At 40.9% G+C, this 27,090-nt stretch overlaps 1 protein-coding gene and 1 non-coding gene across 16 annotated transcripts in view; both read right to left on the bottom strand.

Moving 5' to 3' along the window:
- The window catches only part of SLMAP (sarcolemma associated protein), a 145,679-nt gene extending 135,996 nt beyond the window's left edge, over window positions 1–9,683 (bottom strand). For all 15 annotated transcript variants that reach the window (XM_060109005.1, XM_060109013.1, XM_060109008.1 and 12 more), the window contains exon 1: window positions 9,486–9,683. In XM_060109005.1, coding sequence (XP_059964988.1) covers window positions 9,486–9,683 — 198 coding nt within the window. The remainder of the gene's footprint in view (window positions 1–9,485) is intronic.
- Window positions 9,684–16,462: 6,779 nt separating this feature from the next.
- Window positions 16,463–16,567, bottom strand: LOC132498103 (U6 spliceosomal RNA). Its single transcript, XR_009533715.1, has one exon. It is a non-coding gene; the product is annotated as a U6 spliceosomal RNA (small nuclear RNA).
- Between the last annotated feature and the right edge of the window lie 10,523 nt (window positions 16,568–27,090).

Genomic DNA, 27,090 nt, shown 5'->3' with positions numbered 1-27,090 from the left:
AAACACTAATTCAAAAAGATACATGCACCCCAATATTCATAGCAGCATTGTTTACAACAGCCAAGACATGGAAGCAAAATAAGTGTCCATCAACAGATGAATGGATAAAGAAGGTGTGGTATATATGTACAACAGAATACTACTAAGCCATAAAAAAGAATGACATTTTTCCATCTGCAACAACATGAATGGACCTGGAGGGTATTATGCTTAGTGAAATAAGTCAGAAAGAGAAAGACAAATACTGTATATTGTCACTTATACGTGGAATTTAAAAAATAAACCAATGAATATAACAAACAGAAACAGACTCACAGATATAGAGAAGAAACTAGTGGTTACCAGTGCAGAGAGGGAAAAGATAGGGGTAGGGGATTAAGAGGTACAAACTACTATGAATAAAATACATAAGCTACAAGGATAAATTGTACAGCACAGGGAATATAGCCAATATTTTATAATAACTTTAAATGGAGTATAATCTTTAAAAATTGTGAACGACTATGTTGTATACCTGAAACTTATATTTTGTAAATCAACTATACTTCAATAAAAATAAAGCATACTAAAAAATTATCTACAACCTAAGTGTCCATCATCCAATGAATGGATAAAGAAGATGTGGCACATATATACAATGGAATATTACTCAACCATAAAAAGAAATGAAATTGAGCTATTTGTAATGAGGTGGACAGACCTAGAGTCTGTCATACAGAGTGAAGTAAGTCAGAAAGAGAAAGACAAATACCGTATGCTAACACATATATATGGAATTTAAGAAAAAAAAATGTCATGAAGAACCTAGGGGTAAAACAGGAATAAAGACACAGAGCTACTTGAGAATAGACTTGAGGATATGGGGAGGGGGAAGGGCAAGCTGTGACAAAGCGAGAGAGAGGCATGGACATACATACACTACCAAACGCAAGGTAGATAGATAGTGGGAAGCAGCTGCATAGCACAGGGAGATCAGCTTGGTGCTTTGTGACCGACTGGAGGGGTAGGATAGGAAGGGTGGGAGGGAGGGAGACGCAAAAGGGAAGGGATATGGGAACAGATGTATATGTATAACTGATTCACTTTGTTATAAAGCAGAAACTAATATACCATTGTGAAGCAATTATACTCCAATAAAGTTGTCAAAAAAATTATCTAATGAAAGAGTATCTTTTTTATTATATTATAGTATCTGAACAGTGATACTCTAATATCTTTACATGTAGAGGGTTTTTTTTTCAAATTTTAAGTAATAAATAAATATTGTTTGAGGAACTGATCTTCAATTAAAACTCTACACAGATTTACTACCAAAATATCTATGAGTTAATAGACAATAAGGTTTTTATTTCAATATATTTTTTTCTTTTCATTTATTGCTCACTAACTGGTTGGTGATGAGATTAACGATGACTGACTGTGCGGAGGTGCTGAGGTAGCAAGCAACAGAGCGATTAAGAGCATGCATTCTGCAATCAGATGACTGGGGTTCAAATCCTGACTTCACCACTCTCTGTGTTACCCTGAACAAATTCCTTCACCTTCCTGAAGCTCAGCTTTCTCATCCTGAGGATAATAATACTAACAAATTCAAAAGTCTGTTGTGAGGATTAAATGAGATAATGCATATAAAACTCAGTGTACCACCTGGTAAGTGCTCAATAAAATGATATTAATTTTACAGCAGTCTGGATGCTGGTCATAACCTAGAGCATATTAACACATTTCAGATAAGCTGACCATAATTCACTTGATATTATCAGCTACAAAGTACACTTAAAATTATGATCCAATTGCTTATGAAAAAAAGTAACAACAACAAAAAACCTTACTTATCTACATACCCAAGTAGACAAATGCACAGAAAAAGCTCTGAAAATTACATACCAAACTAATAACAAAAGTTACTTCTAGAGGAAGGGAAGAGGATAAGAGGTACCTATGTGAAGGAGGACATATATATACTCCACATACGTCCTTATTGTTTCGATTTTTATGAGAATGTATCCATTATTTTTGTAAGTGAAAAATAAAAAAAGGAAGAATAGCTTGAAGGTCCATATTGGAAATTCATTTCTACTTGACTCAGCTAGAATAAGTCAGTAGTTATAAATGTAGGTAAAATCATAAGCCTGAAAGTATTGATAAAACCTTAATGCAAATAAATAAGAAAACAAAGTTTCCTATGTCTTTACATTAAAATCTAACCCAGATTACATATTTGACAAAGGATACAGCAGAATCACCAAAGGCTTCCATGTTTTCAAGTGCCTATATAAACTTTACTTTTTTCTTTACACCTGTCAGCTATTCTCTTTAAAGAATTAAAAATTTACACGGCACACAAGTTTTTCCAAGGCTGTTTCATTCATTTGCATAAACACTCAAATCCAAATCAGTTGCCTGAATGCAAACTTAAGAAAAAATATATTTATTGTTAGGAGTAGTAGGGGTATGTTTAAAAAATGCTAGCTGACTCAGAGAAATAATTAACTCAGATTCTCTCAGTCTTTGAAAGTCTGTCATATGACAAGCTTTTTAGTCATACTTCCAGAAAATAATAGCTTAGATTACCCTTCAAGAGAGCAAAAGACAGATTTTCATTACAATAATTGTTCATTCCATAATAAGATAGTTCAGAATAAATGTCTAGCAGTTGGCTTTTATCTCAGAGGGAAACAATCTAGATTCTGGTTCCAACTCTCCACAGTTACTAAGAGATGACCTTGCGCAAATAACCTCTAAACAGCAAACTCTTTTTTCATAAAACGGAGCCAGTCGCGGTTGCTCTACCTACCTCCTAAGTGTTATACAGATCAAGTGAAATAAGAAACCATTCTGAATATCATTAAACCCTTAAAAGTATTATTTTGCATGAGAATGGATATATATGTAATGGCTCAAAATTAATAATATCACCAATCACAAGATTATCTAAGATACCAAAACACTCGGCAAAGTGTCTTGCACACTGCAAATTCTCAATAAGTAATGATTTATACAAACACCATGTATCGGAAACTGAGTCCATGATCTCAAACTGAGAACTAACTCAAATGACCTTCTGCTCTTTGACCGTCCTCAGGGTCTGCAGAAACAGAAACTGCTCCATTGTTCACATTTCACTCATTCAAGCATTTATGTAGTGCCTATTCCCTTGTTCTCAAGAGCTCACATCTGGCAGAGCAATAGTGCATTTGCGTCATAATTATTTTGTTGTCTGTGTCTCATAACGAAATTATATACAAAGTTCTATGGGAGTATAGAGGAAGAAGCAATTAATTCCTCAGTTAGTGGGAGTCAGGGAAGGTGTCACATTGGAACTGGGATGAAGGGGGAAAGTCATTCTGGAAGTCAAAACAGCAAAAACGGAACTGTTTCTAGGAACAATGAGCACTGTCACATAGCTACTGCACAGAGTCTGGGGCAAAGGAAAAAAAGAGTAATAGAAAACGAAGCTGGAAAAAAAAAGGAATGAGAGACGATTTTGAAGGTTTTGTGTATCATGTTAAAAATTAATGGAGCAAAAAAAAAAAATTAAAGGGGCGAACAACCTAGATTTTGAGCAGGGGTATAAACTGTTCATCCACTGGTAGTGGTAGTGAGAGAAGCATGGGCAGGAAAGAGTCCTTAGAACATTTCTGCAGCTAACAAATGCCACCATTTTTCTGGATTCAAGTAACTGATATACATTAAGAACCAATCTCACAATCTTTTCACTTAAAACTCTAAATGACAGATACCCTCCTCCCTATTTATAAAAGAGAATAGATACTAAGCTCTAACATAAATACCACTTGAGAAAACCAAACAGGAGCCTGAGAAGGTAAAGAATAAATTTAAGCCAAGGAGTAAAGTCAAATAACTAAGTAGAACAAAAATGTTTTAAGTGTATACACCAACCTTATTTTTTAACAACTTGAAATAATAGACAAAATATTTCATTAACTTCCCACTACTGTTAAAAGTCACATAGAAGGAAATGATGATGGGCTGTGGATACATAACCAGGCCTTCTGAACATGTTTATATTAATGTACATTAAACATAACATGTCAAATACATGTCTTTCTCACAAAAACTAGCTCTTAATGACCTTTGTAACTTCTGTAAAAAACAAAAACAAAAACAAAACAGACATCTGTTGAAACATAATACAAACAAAATCAATGAAAGTATGATCTGTCACTCTCCCCAGGAGGTGAGGCCAGGATCTTTGTAGTCATATGGAAGGAAGAAGGAAGAAACAATCCTGGTTGTCAAATTCTGCAGGTTTCTCCTTTGCAATGACTTTCTTGCAATGTCCTTGAAACGTGCCACATCATTCCTGCTTCTATGCCTTTACTTGAGCAATTTTTCCCACCCAGAACTCCTTTCCGACTGACTCTATCTACATTCTGCCCTATTCAAAAAGTCCTAAGTTCTAGCTCAAATTGCATCTCGTCCATGAAACCATCTATCCATGAAACCTTTCCTAAAATCTCCAGTCCATACAGACCTTCTCTCTTTGCTGAAGTCCTAACAGACAAGTTAACACATTTGTCTTTTTTCATTTTCTGGCATTTAGTCATTTTCTTTCCTACTATTAACCTGGCCCATGCCCCTACAACATGACATCACATCTAAACTTTTACAAAGCCTTGGAATAGCAAAGCGGTTAAGAGCTTGGATTCAAGAGTCAGAAAACCTCAGTTCAAATCCCACCTCTACCATTTATTAGCTATATGAACTTGGGCAAGTTAACCTAATCTAATCACTCTGTGCCTTAATTTCCTCATATGTTAATATAGGAAAAATAAGCACCTATCTTAAATAGATATTTAAGTATTAAATAAGTTAACACATAAAGCATTTAGAACAGGGGATGGTACATAGTACACAATAAGTTTAGTTAAGCTAACAGTTACCCATTTTTACTTGTTCCAGGCTTCTCTACATGTGGACGTTTTATCACTCTTAAATAATGGTTTTGGTATGTCAATGCTCGGCACAGAACTCTCCTGGGCCTTCCATAACCCATGCGTCCATGCCCTTAGTTTGGCAACAAAGGCATTCCACAACCTGGCACCAGGCTATCTACTCAGCTTCAGTTACTCAACATCTACTTAACAAGAAATAATAGGAAACAGACACATAAGGCAGAGACCCTCTCCTCCAAGGTCTGAAAACTAATTCCAAAAACAAGGCACAAACATGAAAACACCACACACAACGAATGTTCACCCATAGCTACTCTCCAAGACCTTCTATCCAACAAAATCAGTTTCCTCAGTGTTTGGAAGATGCCAAAATCATTCAAAATAACTTGCTTTTGTCTGTTTTATTCCACCCTCATCCCCTCACACACAAACACAACCCATAAAAGCACCTTTTCTTAACCTGTACCTGTCCACTCCTATTTTGAAGTCTAATTCAAACACCATCACTCTCTTGCCATTTGAACTTATATAATACTGTCTTATCTCAAATCAACTGTTCTCAAGGTGTTTAGTCACCCTCTCTATCCAAATATAAGCCCCTAAAAAGGAGTAACAATTTCTTACCAATTCTCATGTTCCCCCCATGCCCCCACCCCGCCACTATGCTCTCCACTGAAACAGATCATGATAGAACAGGTGCCCAAAAATATGTGTTAAATTTAAGTAAAAAAGTGAACCTGGAAGTAGACAACTACTACTACTACCTACTACTAGGTAAACTACAGTGAGACTGGAAATAAACTACTGTGTCGACCACTAGACTATCGCTGGTCCACAAAGCCTCAAATCAAATAGGGCCATCCAAATCAGAAGGAGGCAGTCCACTTACTATCTCTTCTATGTAACCACCATATGGGTAGATTTGCTTATTCAGTGGTACCTTGAGTCAATAGAAGGGTTAATGACCATCCTATAATCTGCCATCTAATTTGAAGAGTCTGACCTCCAAAAAGGAGTGAAGGATGATACACAGGGCCAGAATCCAAGCAGGGCAATATCCAACTGCTACATCCCTGAGTAGATGATTTGGGGAAGCTTATTAAAGTCCACTCTGTGGCAAACCTGTCACCCTCCAGTATGCAGGTTTTAAGTACCATAACACATTCCATGAACTTAGCATTAAAAAATGTCACCTAGGGCTTCCCTGGTGGCGCAGTGGTTGAGAGTCCGCCTGCCGATGCAGGGGACACGGGTTCGTGCCCCGGTCCGGGAAGATCCCACATGCCGTGGAGCGGCTGGGCCCGTGAGCCATGGCCGCTGAGCCTGCGCGTCCGGAGCCTGTGCCCCGCAACGGGAGAGGCCACAACAGTGAGAGGCCCGCGTACCGCAAAAAAAAAAAAAAAGTCACCTAGATTTCCATCTGCCTACACTCTGCAAATTTCCTACAATAAACATGTATTACTTGAATAATCAGAAAGTTTTAAGTGTTTATAATTTCTTCCAGCTTTTAATGGTTCTCCCATAATGATGAATGCAGAATGCAACACTCACAAATTGAAAGTCAACCAAAGGGCATATTACCCCAATTTTCCACTTCCCAGGTAAGGTGCCAATTTGGACAAAGTTCTACACATGTTTCAATTTAAAAAATTACTTCCACATATGCCATCACATGAAAGAAAAAAATGTCTCATTACCTTCCTGAGATTCCACAGCACTACAGCAAATTGCAAAGACCTGCCTAGATGGTTCCCCTCTTCCCCTGACCCCAAACACCCTCCTTTCTAAGGACTGAGACCTTATTAAGGGCCAGAAACAGGGTGCTAAGTGATTTACATGATTATCTCAATGCTGGAAACAACAGTAGGTACTATTATTATCCCCAGAAGAGAAAACTGAAGTTTAAAGATGTTTGAGGAAAAAAACAAACAAAGAGAACTTGCCTGAGGCAATGCTTAAAGAAGGAGGGGATTCTAGTGTTGTACAAAGAAATTTGCTGGGAATATATATTAGGCCCTAGGGACTTCTGTTATGATAAAATTGTAACAAATCCTCATACTGGAAATTTATTACAGAGAAAACAATAAATGATATTTGGTCTAATTGTGGGTTTTCTTTGTTACTGTGTACCTCACGCTATCTGGCACATAACAGACGCTCAATCAAAACCTACTGTCTGGGGCTTCCCTGGTGGCACAGTGGTTAGGAATCCGCCTGCCAATGGAGGGGAAAAGGGTTCGAGCCCTGGTCGGGGAAGATCCCACATGCCTGGAGCAACTAAGCCCGAGTGCCACAACTACTAAGCCTGCGCTCTAGAGCCCATGAACCACAACTACTGAGCCCTCGTGCCACAACTACTGAAGCCTGCGCGCCTGGAGCCCGCGCTCCGCAACAGGAGAAGCCACCGCAATGAGAAGCCTGCACACTGCAATGAAAAGTAGCCCCCGCTTGCCGCAACTAGAGAAAGCCCGCGTGCAGCAACGAAGACCCAATTCAGCCAAAAATAAATAAATAGATAGATAGAAAAAAAATTTGTTTTAATAATAGAAGAGGGACTTATGCTTCAGGAAAGACTGAGTAGGTGTACTTTTCCTTATTTCTCCTGCTGAGAACAAATTAAAAGATTAAAAAAGAAAAAAAACCCTACTGTCTGTTCAAACCTAAACTTTAAATAGTTAACTCTTAAAACAATTTGATCACATGGCAAGATCTGACAGGTTATTTGTTTTAAATAGATTAAGTGGTAGGTGGTAAAATAATCAACCCTAATAGTCATATCTACCTCTAAAGTAAAGGCCTCACATCCTGAGTATGTTTTAGAAAGAAAAAAAAGTTCAAATGGTAGAAATAAGCTGCGTATCCTTTAAAGACAAGGTTTTCTAGTAATAAATTTCATTCAAAATTTTAACATATTTCAGTTTATACAATAAACACTCACTACTGATCTATCCTTAGTCATCTCAAAATAAATCAAAGAAGGTACATTTGCAATGTACTTTAAGAAACCTATTACCTGATTAAGTTTCACCTTAACTGTTGCCCAGGGACAAAAAAGGACAAAAATGTAAAAGCTGATTAAGGCAACTATCTATGTTTGAACTTGACTGCTGGAAAGATGAGTTCTTTAAATTACTATACGTAACCTATGAGGTCTTTCAGGCACCCAAACTTTACTTTCCAGGGAGAAAAAAAGGATCTGTTCCACAGGTAAATAAATGAGCATCTGGTGTTATACAGAAAAATTAACATACTTTTTAGTTTTTATCCTACATACAGAGTAGGATATAGATATTATGCAAGCACACAGCACTTGGGCAATCTTTTCCTCCTTTCTTTGAAAAATGATTTATATAATAATTCCTTAATTCAGAAGTAACGCTTTCTCTCTTCCTTTTGAGGCTCAGGTTTCTTTCATTTCAAAACAGTACACTTCTAAAAGTCTTAAATTCTTCTTTTAAAAAAGACTTAATCATTTAACTCAGAAAGAGGGACCAAAAAGTCAGGAGGTGAAACCGGAGATATTCTTATTAGTCTTACATAACTTACTCGAAGTTGGAACTAATTCAGTAGCTTAACTAAAACTTGAGATTTAAGCACAAACATGAGCTCTTTAGTATATGCTCCTCACACATAGATGGTTTTAAAAATTGAAAGGGTCTTATTCAATTTTTTTCTTGTATTCTTAAAATATAAGCAACCACGTGTATAGTTAATTAGGATGACAACATAAAAATGCTAAAATAGTCACTTATAATGAAGAGTGCTAAATTCAAGCTATCACATCCAGGTAATGCAATAACTGATAGAGCTGGATATAATTTCAGAAAATAAATTAATTTTTAACACTGATTTTTAAATATCACCTCTGTAAGTATGCATTAAGTGTTTTTATTAAGTGCTGAAGGGAACATCAAAAAGTGATTTTCAAAAGCAATTGGTAAACGGTCACCCAACCTGCAAACAAAACTCTGAAATCTAAAGTTAGTTGTTCATGCTTAATTGAATTGGCTTTGATAATTGCAAATTATCCCTTCCTAGGTAAATATGTATCAAATCTTCCAAAATAAATTTACACAAACACTGTCCTTGCTAGAAAAGCCCTCATCTGAACTCAACTAAAAGCTACTGTGTTAACTATATCTCACCACTGAGTCATTTGAGCCCCAGAGTAATACCGGCCGCAGATTCCCTGCATTGCTTTGGGAACTGCTGCTTGCTTCATCAAGCACTGAACTGCAAATTCACCTTTCTAAAAAGACTGAAAGCAAGAAGCCAAGTTTCGCTATCTAGTTTTCTAAAATGAATTAGGGTTTGGGATTTCACTGGGAATGACCACGTTATCAAGATGCCATCGCCCTCTCGAGGCATTTAATTAACAATACCTTCTCTGTTTTCCATTCAACCACCTCAATCAAATTTCCACTAGAACCAGACACACAAAAAGTTGGTTTCATGGCCTTGCTGAAAGTCTCCTCTGGGTGCAAGCCCTGGGATCCCACATTCATTATGCAGAAGGGGCAAAGGGAAACGAAAAGCAACAATTGTTAGACAACGTAGTGACATTACCTTGCCCGTCTTGTGATCAAACCAGACGAGAGCATGGTTCCTTGACAGCACTTTGCAATCAAAGGTAGCATTATTCTGCGCTGGTCGACAGCGGGCCACCGAGCGGCCGATTTTAATAGGCTCGTCCAGGTAGACATGACGCTCCTGAAACGGGTGTGAGTTCGGGCGACAAGTGAAGATGGCCAAGGCTGACGGCATCGAGGACAGACTTGGGGTGTCTCTCCTACCAGGGACAAAGAGGAGTTCCACCGGATCCGGCCTGCTCTTCACAAGCCTATACCCCTATCCCCCCCAAAATTTTAAATTAAAGCAAACTGCACATTGTCTAAGCATAACCAGTGAACATCAAAAACTCTTCACTGGGGTGGGAAGACAAGCCAGCGCAAGCCCCATCACCTCCTTTAAAACCCAGCAGGGCCCTGATCACAAAAAGTCCCCAACTGGCACCTTTCAGTCCATCTTCTTCCCTGGGAAGAAAAGGCTCAAACATTGGACAGCTTCGGCCAAGAAAACTCCTGGAAGACAGTTTGAGAACTGGAGGTATACAACCAGATGAGTCACACACCAATTCTTGTGTTTTGTTTGGGATCGCGGCCGCTTTCCCCCCTCGGTGGCGGAAATGTTGCAGCACTGCAGCATGAAGAAAGGGTCGGTGCGGCCAGAAAGGTCCTTTCGCGCGTAAGAAAGGTGGTAGCTGAGCACCTCTGGGCAGCCACCGCCCGTCCTCGAGGGCCTCTGGAGTGGAGGGACGAGAGGCGATGGGGGCGGCTAAGGGGTCTAGACGGCCAGCGGGACAGTCTGCATTGCCCCTGCTGCGCGGAGGCCGGCCAGGAGGTGGCACGGGGTCCCCGGACCGCCGTGGGCCGAGGCGGCGGTGGCTGAGGTCCTTGGCACGAGGAGCGGGGACCGATGGGGGCGCGGGCAGCGGCCGAGGCGGGACTCCGGGGCACCTGGCGGGCGTCCCCGCGACCAGGGCGGGGATCCGGCTCCGCAGGCGGGTGCGGACCGAGCGAGGCGCGACCCGGGGGAGGCTCCGGGCTCTCGACCGGCAGGAAGTTGGTCCCTGAACACCTGGGCTCCTGGCTGCTGCTCAGCACACCGGCCGCCTCCTTTTAGGGTCGCCCCCGCGAGGGTCGCATCTCAGGGGCGGCAGCCGAAGCTCCGGGCTGACGAGGAGGTGGGGGAGGGAGGCCGGCCCGGAGGTTGGGGGAGAGGCCTGGAGGCCCCGGGCTGGGTCCGCCGCAGCCTCCACCACTCGCGGCCGGTGGGACACCCTCAGGCTGTGCCCGACGAGGCAGAAAACTTTCCGACCTGGTGGGGCAAACATGAAAACAAACGGCCGTCAGCCGCCGGTGCCCGCCCGCCTCAGCCTTAGCCCCTCTCAACCCACCCGAGCCAGCCCCCCCGACTGGCCACGACCTCGGCCGACCTCTCTGCGGACGGGCTGTGGGGATTGGGCGCCCGGACGCCACGACGGGTCCAGCTTCCCTTGCCGCCACCGCCTCAGCTTACCTTGCCAGTGCCAGCCGCCATAGTGACTCTGACTGAAACCTACCCGGTGCACCGCCACGGGAACGCGCACCCTTCAAGGGCCCTCCTACCCTCTCTCCCGCGCCGTAGTCCGGAAGTCACGTGATCGATGCCTCGGAAGCCATGATGGACAAGGGCAGAAAAAGAGGGCAAGCTAATTTTTAACAAGCCTCCGAACGCCATCTTAGTTAAGGGTTAGGCGCTTCAGCACCATGGGACAACCTGTACCATTTTGGTTAAGGGCAGGAAAAAAATTTGACCTGTTGAAGGTTTTCTAAACATAACTTGCCAAATTCCTACTTTAGCGTCTTGGTAAAAGGCGCCTACTTTTACTAAATTTTATTCACTATAGTCGTCGTTGAAAATACCACTGAGCAAGGCGAACAACCTCATCCAAAGGAGAGGTTATTAGCATCCATCTTAGCTGTGGGCAGCACAGTCCCCCACGGCCGCCTTAGGTGTGAGCAACTAAATTCCCACAAGCCTTGGGATTTGTGCATCTAAAACAAGGTCTATCCTCCCCTTGCTGAAGTCTACACTGTGTTATCCTGCCCGGAGGAACACTCTTTCTTAGTCCCTGCATTCCATTTCAAACGACCTTTCTTCTCACTGGGCCTGTCTTGTACCCCAGGGCTCCTAACTCAGATTCAAACCCGGAATGAGTGTGACTTCATAAAGTTTAACATCACGTTGCTTCCAGAGAGTGGTCGAACAATTTCTAATATGAAGAAAGGGGGACTGCTTCCACTCAAAATATTAAGGTAGATGAGGAGTCATTAGTCCCAGGAAGGAAAGATTTTGCAAAATCTAAACGAAAATTTCAAGAAAAGACAGTGGGAGTGAGTCTTACTCATTTAGAATCAGTGGTGGCTTCATTCTTCTGATTCCTTTGACAACAGGCTCCACCACTTTGTGACCTTGGGCACGTTTCTAAACCTCTTCAAGCCTTGTTTTGTCATCTATTACATGGAGATAATACTTAACTCACTTCTTGTGAGAATTCAAGGTAGTAATCCATTTGCTCCTAAAAGAGTAACTACTTTGCATTTCAATTCTTATATACAGGGTTTGGGCCCTATCCTAAGCTCTGTGCTGGGCCCTGGGGACACATAGGTGAACAAAACCTCAATCCATGCCCTCTGAGAGTACACCTGAGTATTGTGAGATAGGGATGGGGAGAGGAAGGTGACAAACAGATAACTTCACTTTGATGTAATCAAGGCTAAGATGGAAACAAGCACTGGGTGCTAAAGGGGTCAGAGACAGCCTTCTGCAGGAGGTAACTGAACTGAAACAAGGCTGGTAGGAAAATGACAATGAATATGGTATTTGATGAATGGCTTCAGAAGTTTCCAGGAAGAAGGTTTAACAAGAAAAAGAATAAGGCTATTTGAAATGGTGGACCAATGTGTCTGGCACATAATAGTAACTCAATAAATATTTGATACGTGATTGAAAATTACATACTGGGGCCTCCCTGGTGGCGCAGTGGTTGAGAGTCCACCTGCCGATGCAGGGGATACGGGTTCGTGCCCCGGTCTGGGAGGATCCCATATGCCGCGGAGCAGCTGGGCCCGTGAGCCATGGCCGCTGGGCCTGCGCATCCGGAGCCTGTGCTCCGCAACGGGAGAGGCCGCAACAGTGAGAGGCCCGCATACCGCAAAAAGAAAAAAAAAAAAAGAAAATTACATACTGTTACTCATTACAGGATAAAGTAGGAGTGGCACAAAGTGAGTCTGGAAAGAATATGTGTTAGATTATAAGGACCTTGTATACTTTTCTAACACTCTTCACTATTTCAGCAGATATGTATTGAATTATTACCATGTTCCAGGTACTTTTTTTTTTTTTTCTTTCTTTCCAGGTAATTGATTCTGGAGAAAAATAAGGATATGTTGAAAAGTTTTAATATAAGAGGATGAAAATTTTTCATTTGTGGTAACTTTTAGGCTTCTGTGGAGTAAAGTAATATAGAACCCCCCACATCCCCTAATGAGTTCTGTGCATGAACTTATAAGTCACTTATGCATTCTTGTCATTCATTCACTCTATAAATATTTAATTTGAATGTGGGAAACAGCTACTGCGACAGGCTCTGGAAATACAACAATGAAAAAAAAGACTCCCGGGCCTCCCTGGTGGCGCAGTGGTTGAGAGTCCGCCTGCCGATGCAGGGGATACGGGTTCGTGCCCCGGTCTGGGAGGATCCCATATGCCGCGGAGCGGCTGGGCCCGTGAGCCATGGCCGCTGGGCCTGCGCATCCGGAGCCTGTGCTCCGCAGCGGGAGAGGCCACAACAGTGAGAGGCCCACATAACGCAAAAAGGAAAAAAAAAAAAAAAAAAGACTCCCTTGAGTTGCTCACAATTTAGTTGATGGTACAATAAGATTCTTGCTGTAATGAGTTTATCAAGAGGAATGGGAGCATGGTGGAATAGTTTAAACTGAGATGAAAAATGAGCAGGAGGGGCTTCCCTGGTGGCGCAGTGGTTGAGAGTCTGCCTGCCGATGCAGGGGACACGGGTTCGTGCCCCGGTCCGGGAAGATCCCACATGCCGCGGAGCGGCTGGGCCCAGGAGCCATGGCCACTGAGCCTGCACGTCCGGAGCCTGTGCTCTGCAACGGGAGAGGCTACAACAGTGAGAGGCCCACGTACCGCAAAAAAAAAAAAAAAAAAAAAAGAAAAATGAGTAGGAGTAGGCCAGCTAGTCTGGTAGTAGTGGGATAATGAAATTTTAGGCCAAAGAAACATTACAAACACCCAGAGACTTGGGAGAAAAGGACTTTAAGGGAATGACAAGTAGGTCTGTATTACTGGAGCATAAGGAGAGGTGGTCAAGAAAGAAGGGCACAGAAAAGTGGTTTCAGTTGCTGAAGGAGTTGCAGGCAATGCAATGGTCTTCGGAGTATTTCCATCTTTCTCCTAGAAGATCAAAGTAGAATAATGAAAATCAAGGTTTCAGAATCACACATTACATCACCATTTAAAAGCACTGTAGGGCTTCCCTGGTGGCGCAGTGGTTGAGAGTCCGCCTGCCAATGCAGAGGACACAGGTTCGTGCCCCGGTCCGGGAAGATGCCACATGCCACGGAGTGGCTGGGCCTGTGAGCCATGGCCGCTGAGCCTGCCTGTCCGGAGCCTGTGCTCCACAATGGGAGAGGCCACAACAGTGAGAGGCCCGCGTACCACAAAACAAACAAACAAACAAACAAAAAAACAAACAACAAAAGCACTGTAAATTATAAATTATTAAGCTTCTCTAAGTTTCAATTTCCTCATTTGAAAAAAAGTAGATAGTACCCCCACGGAGTCTTGTTAGGATTAAATAAAATGATGTTAGGATTAAATACGATAATGATGCCTAGAAAATAATAGATGCTCAGAGAATGTTAGTTTCTATTATTATTACTCATATTAAGGATTCTTCCCGGGCTTCCCTGGTGGCGCAGTGGTTAAGAATTCACCTGCCAATGCAGGGGACATGGGTTTGAGCCCTGGTCCAGGAGGATCCCACATGCTGCGGAGCAACTAATCCCGTGCGCCACAACTACTGAGCCTGCGAACCACAACTGCTGAGCCTGCGTGCCACAACTACTGAAGCCTACGTGCCTAGAGACCGTGCTCCGCAACAAGAGGAGCCCCCACTCGCCGCAACTAGAGAAAGCCTGTGTACAGCAATAAAGACCCAACACAGCCAAAAATAAATAAAATAAATAAATTAAAAGAAAAAAAAAAGAATTCTTCCAGCCTTCCACATACAGTAAGGAGCAAGTTGTAATGTCTCTAATTTGTATATGGAGAAACTTGTTCATAAATGTGGAAACAAAAAGTGTCTCTTTATATTGAGTTCTACTACAATCTCTTAAAATTAACGTTAAATAGAATATGCTTTTTCACATTTTTTTCAAAGAAAAGCTAGGACTGCTATAACCTGGAAGGGTAAAGAATCTCACCAAGCTACACAGGGTGCTGGAAATGCTAAAATGGCAATGAAGGCGTTTCTCACCCACTGGTATTCGGTAGGCACAGAAAAGACTTAAATTAGACATCTCATACATGAGATATTTTGAATTCTAAGCCATGTGGGTGTTCCTCTCTACGATTCTGTATCCATACAATATTTTAATTAAATAAAAAGCATGTTATGTTTTGAGAAATTTGGAATGATAGTATTTCCCAATGTGGTAGCTTTCTCTTCCTTTATTATTTTTACTTTTTTAATAAACTGATCATTATTACCACTGCTATGATCCATGCTACTTTTCAATCTAAGAAAAACAAAGAACGAATTGTAAAATTATTACCCTGGTACCATGAAAGATAGGCAATCATTAGCATTTGAGATGTGTAAGAGACAGCTCAACTTACAGAGTTTACTCTGTAAACTCATTCAGTATGCAACCCTCCCTAAGTGATACTCATCTAATTGGATTTTAACCAATGACATATGATATCATGAATTATGGAACACTTGCATAATTGCTTAAGTAGAGTATCTGGTTTGCAAATAAGTATAAGTAAACTAACTAAAGAGGAGACCTGGAGTAGTCAAAGATTAAAATTGAGAGGATATAATATTTTTAATGGCACACACTAGCTTCTTGAAACTGAAGTTTAATCTTCTTCACAATAAGGAAAGCTCTCCTCATCAGGGAGATTCTAATGAGTGGAAATACTCTGTCATTTCCCAGGTGCCCAGGGTGGAGTTGCCCAGACATTCCAGAGGTACTGCTCATTGGTTTTTGGCTTCCTGGTTCTTCAGGAAATAAAAGAAGAACAATTACCTGAAGACAAGTAAAAACATTTATTTTTCATTCAGCAGTCTTTTTCTGTGAATATAAAAAGAGGGAATCAGAAGATTAACTCTCGAAAGGATCATGGACAACTAATCCAGCTCCCTCATTTTGCAGGCAAGGAACCTGAGGCTCAGAGAAGGTACATTTATTGAAGGTGTATTTTTTTTAACATCTTTATTGGAGTATAATTGCTTTACAATGGTGTGTTAGTTTCTGCTTTATAACAAAGTGAATCAGCTATACATATACACACATCCCCATATCTCTTCCCTCTTGCGTCTCCCTCCCTCCCACCCTCCCTATCCCACCCCTCTAGGTGATCACAAAGCACTGAGCTGATCACCCTGTGCTATGCAGCTGCTTCCCACTAGCTATCTATTTTACATTTGGTAGTGTGTATATGTCCATGCCACTCTCTCACTTTGTCCCTGCTTACCCTTCCCCCTCCCCATGTCCTCAAGTCCATTCTCTAGTAGGTCTGCGTCTTTATTCCCATCCTGCCCCTAGGTTCTTCATGACCTTTTTTTTTTTTAGATTCCATATATATGTGTTAGCATACAATATCTGTTTTTCTCTTTCTGACTTACTTCACTCTGTATGACAGACTCTAGGTCCATCCACCTCACTACAAATAACTCAATTTCGTTTCTTAAAAGTATGGAACACTTCACGAATTTGCATGTCATCCTTGCACAGGGGCCATGCTAATCTTCTCTATCGTTCCAATTTTATTATATGTGCTGCCAAAGTGAGCACTTGAGGATGTATTTACCACACGTTTTCCTTATGACATCTCTGTGTGGTATTAACCCCATTTTACAGGTAAGGAAACTAAGGCTTAAAGAGATTGAGTGACTGATCCTAAATCACCATGCTAGATCTAAAGTACGTGCTGGGTTGTTTGTTTTTCTTTTTAAAAATTTTCTTTAGTGTTTTTTTTTTTTGATTGATAAAGCTAATACATATTCATTGCATATATTCATATAAGCAACAGTAAGGAAAGTAAAAATCCTCTCTATCCTCATCACAAATCCTCAGCCTAGGGCTAGCTACTATTAACAGTTTATTAGCTATATCCTTCCAGATGTTTTTCTAAGCCATATGAGGCATGCCCTTTTAAAAAAATACCATATCATTTATCAGAAATGGGAAAATCAACACTAGGAGTCTTATTCCTAGAAGTGATAAATACTTTATATCAATAGCAAAAAGCCTGGACAAGGGGAGAAAGAAGAGGAAGAGAAGAAATTCTATTTATTTTTGTCACTCTTGTGTAAGTCCCTTTTTGATTACTGGAAGCGTTCTCTTGCTTTTTATAATCAATTTAAGAATGTTAGCTGGAATGCAGCAAATGCTTAAGAATAAAAGAGATGGGTCAGAAAGCCACATGAGGCATTTTCTTTCTGAATTTTTATTGGTACATTTGGGTTTGTTTTTAAATAACTTAGTTATCAATTAAAATATCAGAGACTTTCTATGTGGTGGTTTTGTTCATCTAGTGAGTTTTTAAAAAAATATTTAAAGTATATTCTTTATTCTAGGAAGACTATAACATTTTATTTTATTTTATTTATTTTTGGCCGTGCTAGGTCTTCGTTGCTGTGCGCGGGCTTTCTCTAGTTGCGGTGAGCGGGGGCTACTCTTCTTTGCGGTGCGCGGGCTTCTCATTGCGGTGGCTTCTCTTGTGGGGCACGGGCTCTAGGTGTGCGGGCTTCAGTAGCTGTGGCACGTGGGCTCAGTAGTTGTGGCTCATGGGCTTCATTGCTCCGTGGCATGTGGGATCTTCCCAGACCAGGGCTTGAATCCATGTCCCCTGCATTGGCAGGCAGATTCTTAACCACTGCGCCACCAGGGAAGTCCCAAGACTATACCATTTTAAATCAAATTACGTTTTTTAATGTAATTATTTGTATTTCCTTTTTTTTTTTTTTTTTTTTTTTTTTTTTCTTTTTGCGGTATGTGGGCCTCTCACTGTTGTGGCCTCTCCCGTTGCGGAGCACAGGCTCCGGATGCGCAGGCCCAGCGGCCATGGCTCACGGGCCCAGCCGCTCCGCGGCATATGGGATCCTCCCAGACCGGGGCACGAACCCGTATCCCCTGCATCGGCAGGCGGACTCTTAACCACTTGCGCCACCAGGGAGGCCCTGTATTTCCTTTTGATAAGCTCCGTTAGAGCTTTTCTTTCACATAAATGCATTGTTCCTACAACTGTACAACACGGTCATAGATAATGGTCAAAAGCATCTCACTGAATGGTTATAATTTGGAGAATTCATAGATTTCTTAGGAATCTTTGATCTTAAGCATCCCTAAGACGACTGGTTGAAATGGAGTAAACAGACTATGCAGTAAAATGAGTCTAGAGTGCCTGCTCTTCCTCCACCCCCATTCCCACTGAACATGCTCAGCATATGACGCTTGGTGGGAGGAGACTGTTGCTGGAATCTGCTGGGCTTTGTGTAGGGCTGATTTCATGAATGTGTGACCTTACACATGGGGCTTGAGGACTCTGCTGTCTTGAAATTCTTAATACTTTTTTAACGAAAGGTCCCTCAGTTTTACTTGGTACTGGGCCTGTCAAATTATAGAGCTGGTCCCACCTTGGGCATACTGCTTTGAGAACCCAGTCTCCTCTGTACAAGTCCAGCATGTTAACAAGTGCAACACATGAAATGCTAGGAGAAATTGGTGGGCTACTGACAGCGAACAAGCATCCCTATAGAAATGAGACCTTTTCAAGTGAAACCAGTCAGGTCCATCTCTCTAGCTCCTGGAATCTAATTTTATAATTTGGTATCAGTGGCAAAGATGGTTGCCGAAGAAAACGTGCCTTGATTTTGTGACTTATCTTCTTACTCTTAGACTGTGAAGTTATTCTTGAAAATGATAATTAGAATAATATGAAATCAACACAGAATCTCTGTCCATTAAAGTTTCGCTTTTTATTATAAAACATTTCAAATGTACAGGAAAACTACAATTGCAATGAACGCACATATATACTCCTCTTTGAGTAAAAATTGTTACCATTTGGCCATATTTGCCTTATCTATCTATGTATCTGTGTGTGTGTGTGTTTTCTGAACTTGCTCTGGACACGCAGGCTCAGCGGCCATGGCTCACCGGCCCAGCCGCTCCGTGGCATGTGGGATCTTCCCGGACCGGGGCACGAACCTGTGTCCCCTGCATCGGCAGGCGGACTCTCAACCACTGCGCCACCAGGGAAGCCCCACGTTTTCTGAACTTTTGACAGTGAGTTGCAGACATCATGACACTACTCTGAAATAGTTCAACATGCACTTCCTAACAATATAGACATTCTCCTAAATAACTAAAATATAATGTTTTTTTAAAAGTATTTTATTTGTAATGTAGAAAACTTGGAAAACAGAGATGTATAAAGAAAAATTACCCATAATTCCACTGCCCAAGAAAAATGGCATCACATTGTATCTATTTGTCCACACAGAATGAAGCATCTCTACTTATTTTCACCTTTACCAACATTTTCCATGCCTTCTGTAGTAGGCAGAATAATGGCCCCTCAAAGATGTCCATATTCTAATCCGCAGAACCTATGAGTATGTTACATTACAAGGCAAAGGAGACTTTACAGGTACAATTAAGGGTACAGAATTTGAGCTGGGGATCTTATCTTGGATTATCTGGGTGGATCTGTTTTTAATCACATGAGTCCTTAAAAGTGGAAGAGGGAGGCAGCGAGTAAATCAGAGAAATGTGACATGAAGACTCAACCTGTTGCTGACTTCGAAGATAGAGGAAGCCTCCAAGAAATGAAGGAAGCCTCTAGACGATGGAGAAAGGCAAAGAAACTGATACTTTCCTGGAAACTTCAGAAAGGCCAGTGCCTTGATTTTAGCCTAGTGAGACCCAGTTGGACTTCTGACCTATAGAATTTTAAGGTAATAAATTTGCGTTAAGTCACTACATGTGTGGTAATTTATTATAGCAGCAATAGAAAATGAATATATCTCCCCATTTGTATTTGCCTTTGAAATGGAAGTCTTTTATTCTTTAGGACATTTTTTAAAATTTATTTTTGGCTGCGTTCGGTCTTCATTGTTGCACGCAGGCTTTCTCTAGTTGTGGCGAGCAAGGGCTACTCTTCGTGGCGGTGTGCAGGCTTCTCATTGCAGTGGCTTCTCTTGTTGTAGAGCATGGGCTCTAGGTGCATGGGCTTCAGTAGTTGCAGCACATGGGCTTCAGTAGTTGTGGCTCACGGGCTTCAGTAGTTGTGGCTCACAGGCTCTAGAGCGCAGGCTCAGTAGTTGTGGTGCATGGGCTCAGTTGCTCCATGGCATGTGGGATCTTCCTGGACCAGGGATCGAACCCGTGTCCCCTGCATTGGAAGGCGGACTCTTACCACTGCACCACCAGGGAAGCCCTCTTTAGGACATTGTGACTGAATTATTTTCTTATTTTCTTCTTCTATCTGGCTTTGAAAACAATAATGACTAACACAATGAGAAAATAAAGGCAGAACCCCTAGATTTTTCTCTGAAAGGGGGACTAGATGTTCTATGGTTTTTTTGACCAGGGCTGGGCTGATACATTCACAGACCATTTACAGACTCATAGGGCAGGGAGAGGGATTGCTCTCTAGTCTTTTTAAGAAATTCACTTGGAATTATGGAAACTGTTTTGAGGAAAACCATTTACTCTCAATCTCTCACAGATCTTTGTACTTGTCCTTCATAGCACTTATAACACATTGTAATGGGGTACAAGTATAACATCTTGATTAATGTCTGTTGTCCCTCTGGACTCTAAGCACTGTAAGGGTAAGGACCCTGTTGGTTTGTTTTTGCTATGTGCCTAGCACATAGTTGACCCCAAAATATTTGTTAAATGATTGGATGTTTGGCAATGCAAAAATCTGATTCTTGAGTGGCTAATGAGAAGCTAAACTGCTCTGTGTAATAATATTAACAATTATAATACTGAACTATATATAAGATTAATTAGATGTAATTATATTATTTTAAAGAATATTAAAACAACAAAATTTTAAAGGAAGAAAAAGCTGTTTTCAACAAGTGCTTGGGAATCTCTTTGAAGATAATTTTGTTTTCTTGGAGACTTTTTTTTCCTGGATGCAAGTTCAGACTACACTGTCTGAATGTCATTCTGGAGATACCAATGTGTTCCTGCATATGTGTAAGTTCATTCCAAACATCCTCTCAGGAGGTCAGGAACAGATTGTCAGGAAAGACAATGAGTAGTGTCTTCACTTCCTACTGGCAGCAAGCCCTAGAATCAATCAAGCAGGGAGCCCACTCTGGGCTACTGTGCTCAAGTCAGATTGTATTTCACCACTCTAACCACCCAGATGGACAGTCTGGGGGCAATGGAATTAAAATCACCACTGACTAAGCGATGCCCCCTTGCTGGAGACATTTCTAAGAGCTACAAACTAACAGAAAGGTTGCTCTGTGAAGGAACAGTCACTTCAGGGAATGTGAAAGTGGAATGTCATCAGTTAGACTGAACAGCAGAGCGATAAGCCTGAAAAGCACTTTCACACTAAGCTTTGAGGGAGGGTGTACCCAGGGCCAACTTTTTCCTATGGAACCTACGTTGCAGTTCTGTTTTGGCAAGTGTTTCTGAAAGCAAAAATTTTTTCAAGTCAGCTGTTATTGGTTAGAGTCCTGTGCTTGCAAACAACAGAAACTACCCCTGGCCAACCTAAGCCTAGGGAAAGTATTGGAAAGACATGAGGTAGCGCAGAGAATGGAAATAAACACTGAAGAAGCAAGTCTCAGGCAGGATGGGAAGCACAGCTGATGAGCAACAAAAGCCAATAAGCAGCCTCCTTATCAGCTTGACCTTTTTCAATCCTTGAGTCTCTCTCCTCAAGATTCAAATGCCCCAGAGAAGGTGATTGACCTAGGCTGGGTTACATGCCCATTTCATGGCCAGAAAGGTGCAGAACTTTGAAGGACAGTCCCACTAACTCTATATCTAATGGAAGAAGGATGGTTTCCCAAAGCTGTTGCCAGGAGAAGGGGGAAGGATTGCTGGGCAGGCAAAAGCATTAGATGTCCATTCATCAGCTTACTCACTGAGTGCACATTCAGGAAAATTAGTCTTCTCCTTGAGCCCCATAGCAAAGAACTATAGCTACCTATGGAATCCAGGCAAGTAACTTCCTGTGTGACCTTAGACAAATCATAAACCCTCTCTGGGCCATAGTTTCCTCATTTATAAAATCTAATGAATGGTTTGGACCAGATGATCCCAAGTGGCTTGTAGAGAGAAAAGAGCCAGAAGACAGGATCTCCTCCCAGATATTGGCAATATGACCTTGGCTGACTCATTTGCCAATTCTGGGTTTCCCTGTGTGTAAAGGGGGTGAACTAGACACCTTCAGGTTACTTCTAGCTGTTAAAGTCCATGATTCTAAAAAAGAACAGATGGAAGTAGCCAGGTCAGTATTTCCTCTCAGAATCAATGAAATACTCTTGTTTTTAGGAAATATACACTGAAATATTAAGGAGTAAAAGGGCCTTACGTATACAACCTACTCCCAAATAATCCAGAAAAAAAAACTCATGTACATACATATATACATACGTGTGTGTGTGTCTGTGTAAAGAAAGGTTCTACAAATGTTAAAAAGTGTCCAAATGTTAAAAAGTAGTGAATTTGAATAAAAAGGATGTGGGAGTTCTTTGAGCTATTCTTGAAACTCTTCTCTAAGTGTAATTATTTCAAAATGAAGTCCAAAAAAAAAGTCAATGGGAAGGGCAAAAGGAAATCTGTTCCTCTGCTTGCTTGTCCAAAGGCTTTTTGATGAATTATTTGTGTGACAAGTGAGTATTTGTATGTCTGTACTGCTAGATCCTAACTCTCTAGGGGAAGTTTTTAGTGCCAAAGCATGGACTCTACAATGCGTTCTCACTACTAGTGTGACAAAGCTCTACTGTGAACCTGGAAGATACTGGATAAGGCCTGTCTATTTACTGCTCCTGAGGAGTCTAAGTGGGTGGAGATTTCCTGTTGGCTCTTATGCTTTTCTTTTGTTTTAACAGTGGTTTAGGGGAACATACTTCAGACACAGCACATATATTTAATGCTTTGTACTTTTAAATATTCATCTATAACCCAACAAATGTCTCTACCAACTACTTACTAACTTGATTTGAAGCCAAACATTACTACCTTCACACAATCACTTCTTACTGAAAATTGATTTCAGTATCTAGAAGGGCATTCATTGCAGGATCATATTAGCAAAATATTGGGACCAACCTAGGGGTCCATCAATAGTGTACTGGTTAAATAAATACATTCACGCAATGGAATATTGTGTAGATGGCAAAAAAGAATGAAGAAGCTCCCTAAGAGTGGCTATGTAATGATCTCTAAGTTAAAAATAAATGAAGCACACACATATGAGTAAATATGGAACAATCTGTGCAATTTTAGAGCAATGTGCACAATTATGTGTAGGTATCATACAATTGTATTTTTTTTTTTTCTTTTTGCGGTATGCGGGTCTCTCACTGTTGTGGCCTCTCCCGTTGCGGAGCACAGGCTCCGGATGCGCAGGCCCAGCGGCCATGGCTCACGGGCCCAGCCGCTCCGCGGCATATGGGATCCTCCCAGACCGGGGCACGAACCCGTATCCCCTGCATCGGCAGGCGGACTCTTAACCACTGCGCCACCAGGGAGGCCCTACAATTGTATTTTAAAATTGCTTGAAGAAGTAAGCAATGAGTGGACAATTAATATTTTTGCCTGCTCAGCATATGCCTGTATATATATATATATATATATATATATATATATATATATATATATATATATGCAGAGTATTTTCTGGGAAGAGATACAGGAAATCAGTAACAGTGGAAAACTCTGGAGAGGGGAACAATGGGTGGGGGTAAGAATCTGGGGAAGAAGGACAGGAGGGAGACTTGATTTTCACTTACATCTTTTGAGTTTTGTACCAAATTTAATGGAGGACTCAGTGCCCCTTCAGGAGTAGATCCTTCTGATCCTCCCTCATCATGTAGGCTCAAGTGAGGATAAATCACTGTAGTCAAGGAAACTGTCCTGTTAGGGTATGAGTATTCTGCATATTGGGATTGGGTTCATGACTTATCTTTCTGTTCCCAGCAGCTATTCTTATCTTTGCTTAGTCATTGTTTATTGAATTGAGTTCAACTGGATTGATTTGCTGTGCTTTTAGGGGCACTTATTAGCCCTTCATGTGTTTCCCTCTTTTCTACCCTAAAGGAAAAAATATAAAACAAACATTTATTTTCCATTCTTAAGAATTTAAAACTTAGACAGTCAGTGGATATAAATTGGTGCCTCCTTTTTGGAGGGCATTTTGGTATCATAAATCAGCATGTAGAACGTGCTCATGTTGTAACCCAGTACAGCATTTTGTTAAGATACAGAAACAGATCTTACATGTGTATGATCCCATTTTTATCGAATGTCATCCATATATCACTATATGTATATATGCATAGATATCTAGGAGAAATGTCATCAAAATATTTAAAATGTTTATTCCTCCATGATGGGTGATTTTCCTCTCTGTATTTTTTCATATTATTCACATTTTTCTGTAGTACACATTGTCATCATTTTTACCAAAAAATGAAACTATTAAAAAGAAAAAGCTGGGAATTCCCTGGTGGTCTGGTGGTTAGGACTCAGAGCTTTCACTGCCAAGGGCCTGGGCTGGATCCCTGGTTGGGGAACTAAAATCCCGGAAGCCTTGCAGCATGGAATGAATGAATGAATGAATGAATGAATAAATAAATAAATAAATAAATAAATAAATAAATGAAAAAGAAAAAGCATTCAAGTGATTTCACTAGTTTTACTCTTTGACTCATCAAATATTTGTTGATTGTACCACATTATTCTAGAATTATCTTTCCTATTTTACAGTCTGCTGAATTTTCTATGCACCCATTTGAGAAAGCACTGAAGCTAAATACTTATCAGTATTTGAAAAATTTAAGCTCCAGAAAAAAAAAAATCAGAACAGTAGTTGTCTCTTGGGGAAGTTGGGGATGGAGATAAACTGGGAAAAGGTATGAAGGAAACTTTTAGGGTGATGGATAATGTTTTAAAGGTTTGGGTCACAGAGGTATATGTATTTGTCAAAACTCAAAAAATTTAGCCAAGATTTGTGCATTCCTCTGTATGTCAGTTTTACATCAGAAGGAAAAAAAAACAAATTGGATTTTAGTAAGTGGTATTGATATCTGGAATTTACTTTGAAATGCACCAAAAACAAGATAGATTAATGGATGGTTTGAGGAATGGATAGATGAATAAATACATAACAAAGCAAATATAATAAAATGTTAATTGTAGAATCTAGGTGATGTGTATATATATATATGTGTTCATTATAAAATTCTTATAATTTTGCACTTTAACAATTTTCATAATAAAATGTTGAGGAAAATGTAATCACCGATCATCTATTGATATACTGATATGTTGAATATGCTTATATTTTATTCTTATAAACTAAATTCAACAGATTAAGTTCTAGAAGTTGCATCCCCCACCCTCCCAATTCAAACTTCTTGGATAGTTAAGCTATTTAAATATATATATATATATATGATATAATTAGTGACAGGGCTGTCTTCATGACTGTGTTAACTATGCAGTCACACAGGGTCATGAAGTTGGTTCAATGCTCTGCTGTTGCTGTCTTGAAATTCTTATTACTTTTTTTTTTTTTTAGCGGTATGCGGGCCTCTCACTGTTGTGGCCTCTCCCATTGCGGAGCACAGGCTCCGGACGCGCAGGCTCAGCGGCCATGGCTCACGGACCCAGCCGCTCCGCGGCATGTGGGATCTTCCTGGACCAGGGCACGAACCCGTGTCCCCTGCATCGGCAGGCAGACTCTCAACCACTGCGCTACCAGGGAAGCCCGAAATTCTTATTACTTTTTAAACAAGGGGCCCTGTACTTTCATTTTACAATGGGCCCCGCAAATTATGTAGCTGGCCCTGACTAATGAGCAGTAATAATAATTACTAACATATATTATCTTCTTTTTTTGCCAGGCACTATGTTAAACGCTTTATATACACTATTTCATTGAATCCTCAAAGACAGACTTAAGAGATAGTCTTAATATCCCCATTTTATAGGTGAACATAATGAGGCTCAAAGAGGTTAAGATATTTGCTCAAATTCACACATTTAGTGTACCCTCAGTATGCATAGTAGCACAGTACACATGGTAGATACTCAATAAATATTTACTGAATTAATAATAATGATAAAAATAGTAATCATTATAGCAGCTCCCATTTATTGAGCACCTTCCAGCAGCCTACAATGCTCTGACTGAAACCCGACATGTTCTCCCTAACCCAGACTCCCCACCTTTGGCATCACTACCTTAAGACCACATTCCCTGCCAGCCTAAACTAGGTCAAGTCTTCTCTTATGTTACCCTATGCTTCTTTGTCATAGCAGTCATCACAGTTGTAATTAGGTAGTTCTTTGTTTAATGCCTGTCTTCCCTTCTGGACTGGAATCTCAGTGAAGACAGTGACTCATTTTTATCTGCTCACCACTCTATTCCTACCATCCAGTGCTGTAGCTGGAGCATAGCCTGCTTGCCAGGGCTGGATTATATATTTTTTCATTTACTCCTCAACTCTGTGAGGTAGAGATTGTTACCATCATTTTACATCATTTACAAGGCTCAGAGAAGTTAAGTCTGAGTTACCCCACCATAAGGGAAGCATCCACCATAACGTGGACCTACATTTGCCAGGCTCCAAAATCTCTTGTCTGTTCACGGCAGCCCACTGTTTCTATATGACAATCTGCCTGACATTATTTTCTATCTCCAGACACTACTTATTCCCTTCAGCTCCTATTTTTGCTCTCTGACCTCTGGGCTCTGTGATGAAGAGGAGACATACTTTCCAGGAAGTAATTACGGCAAGTGATATAACCAGGCTGGCTGAAGCCAGGATTTTATTTTTTAACCTTGATGAGTAAAGCAGCTGGAAATACTACCTTCTAAAAGCAAAGGATCCAATTTCCCCATGGTACTAACTCTTCCTTAGTGCTGGGAAACACCCTGAAGTCGTCTCTTGGGCTATGTAAATATAAAGCAATCTACCCAGGTCTAGTCTTGGGGAAGGCCTGAAATAATTAAGGTAAAGCAAACGTAGATGCTTCAGGCTGTTAACAAGATGTCTCTTAGTAGTTTTAGGCTTCGATAGATTAAGATTTCTATACGAAAATGTTTTTCC

This window comes from Mesoplodon densirostris, chromosome 10, assembly GCF_025265405.1.
Source record: "Mesoplodon densirostris isolate mMesDen1 chromosome 10, mMesDen1 primary haplotype, whole genome shotgun sequence".
Classification (NCBI taxonomy): Eukaryota; Metazoa; Chordata; class Mammalia; order Artiodactyla; family Ziphiidae; genus Mesoplodon; species Mesoplodon densirostris.
The sequence above is the reverse complement of the archived record's forward strand: the minus strand, read 5'-3'. Positions and strand labels throughout refer to the sequence as shown.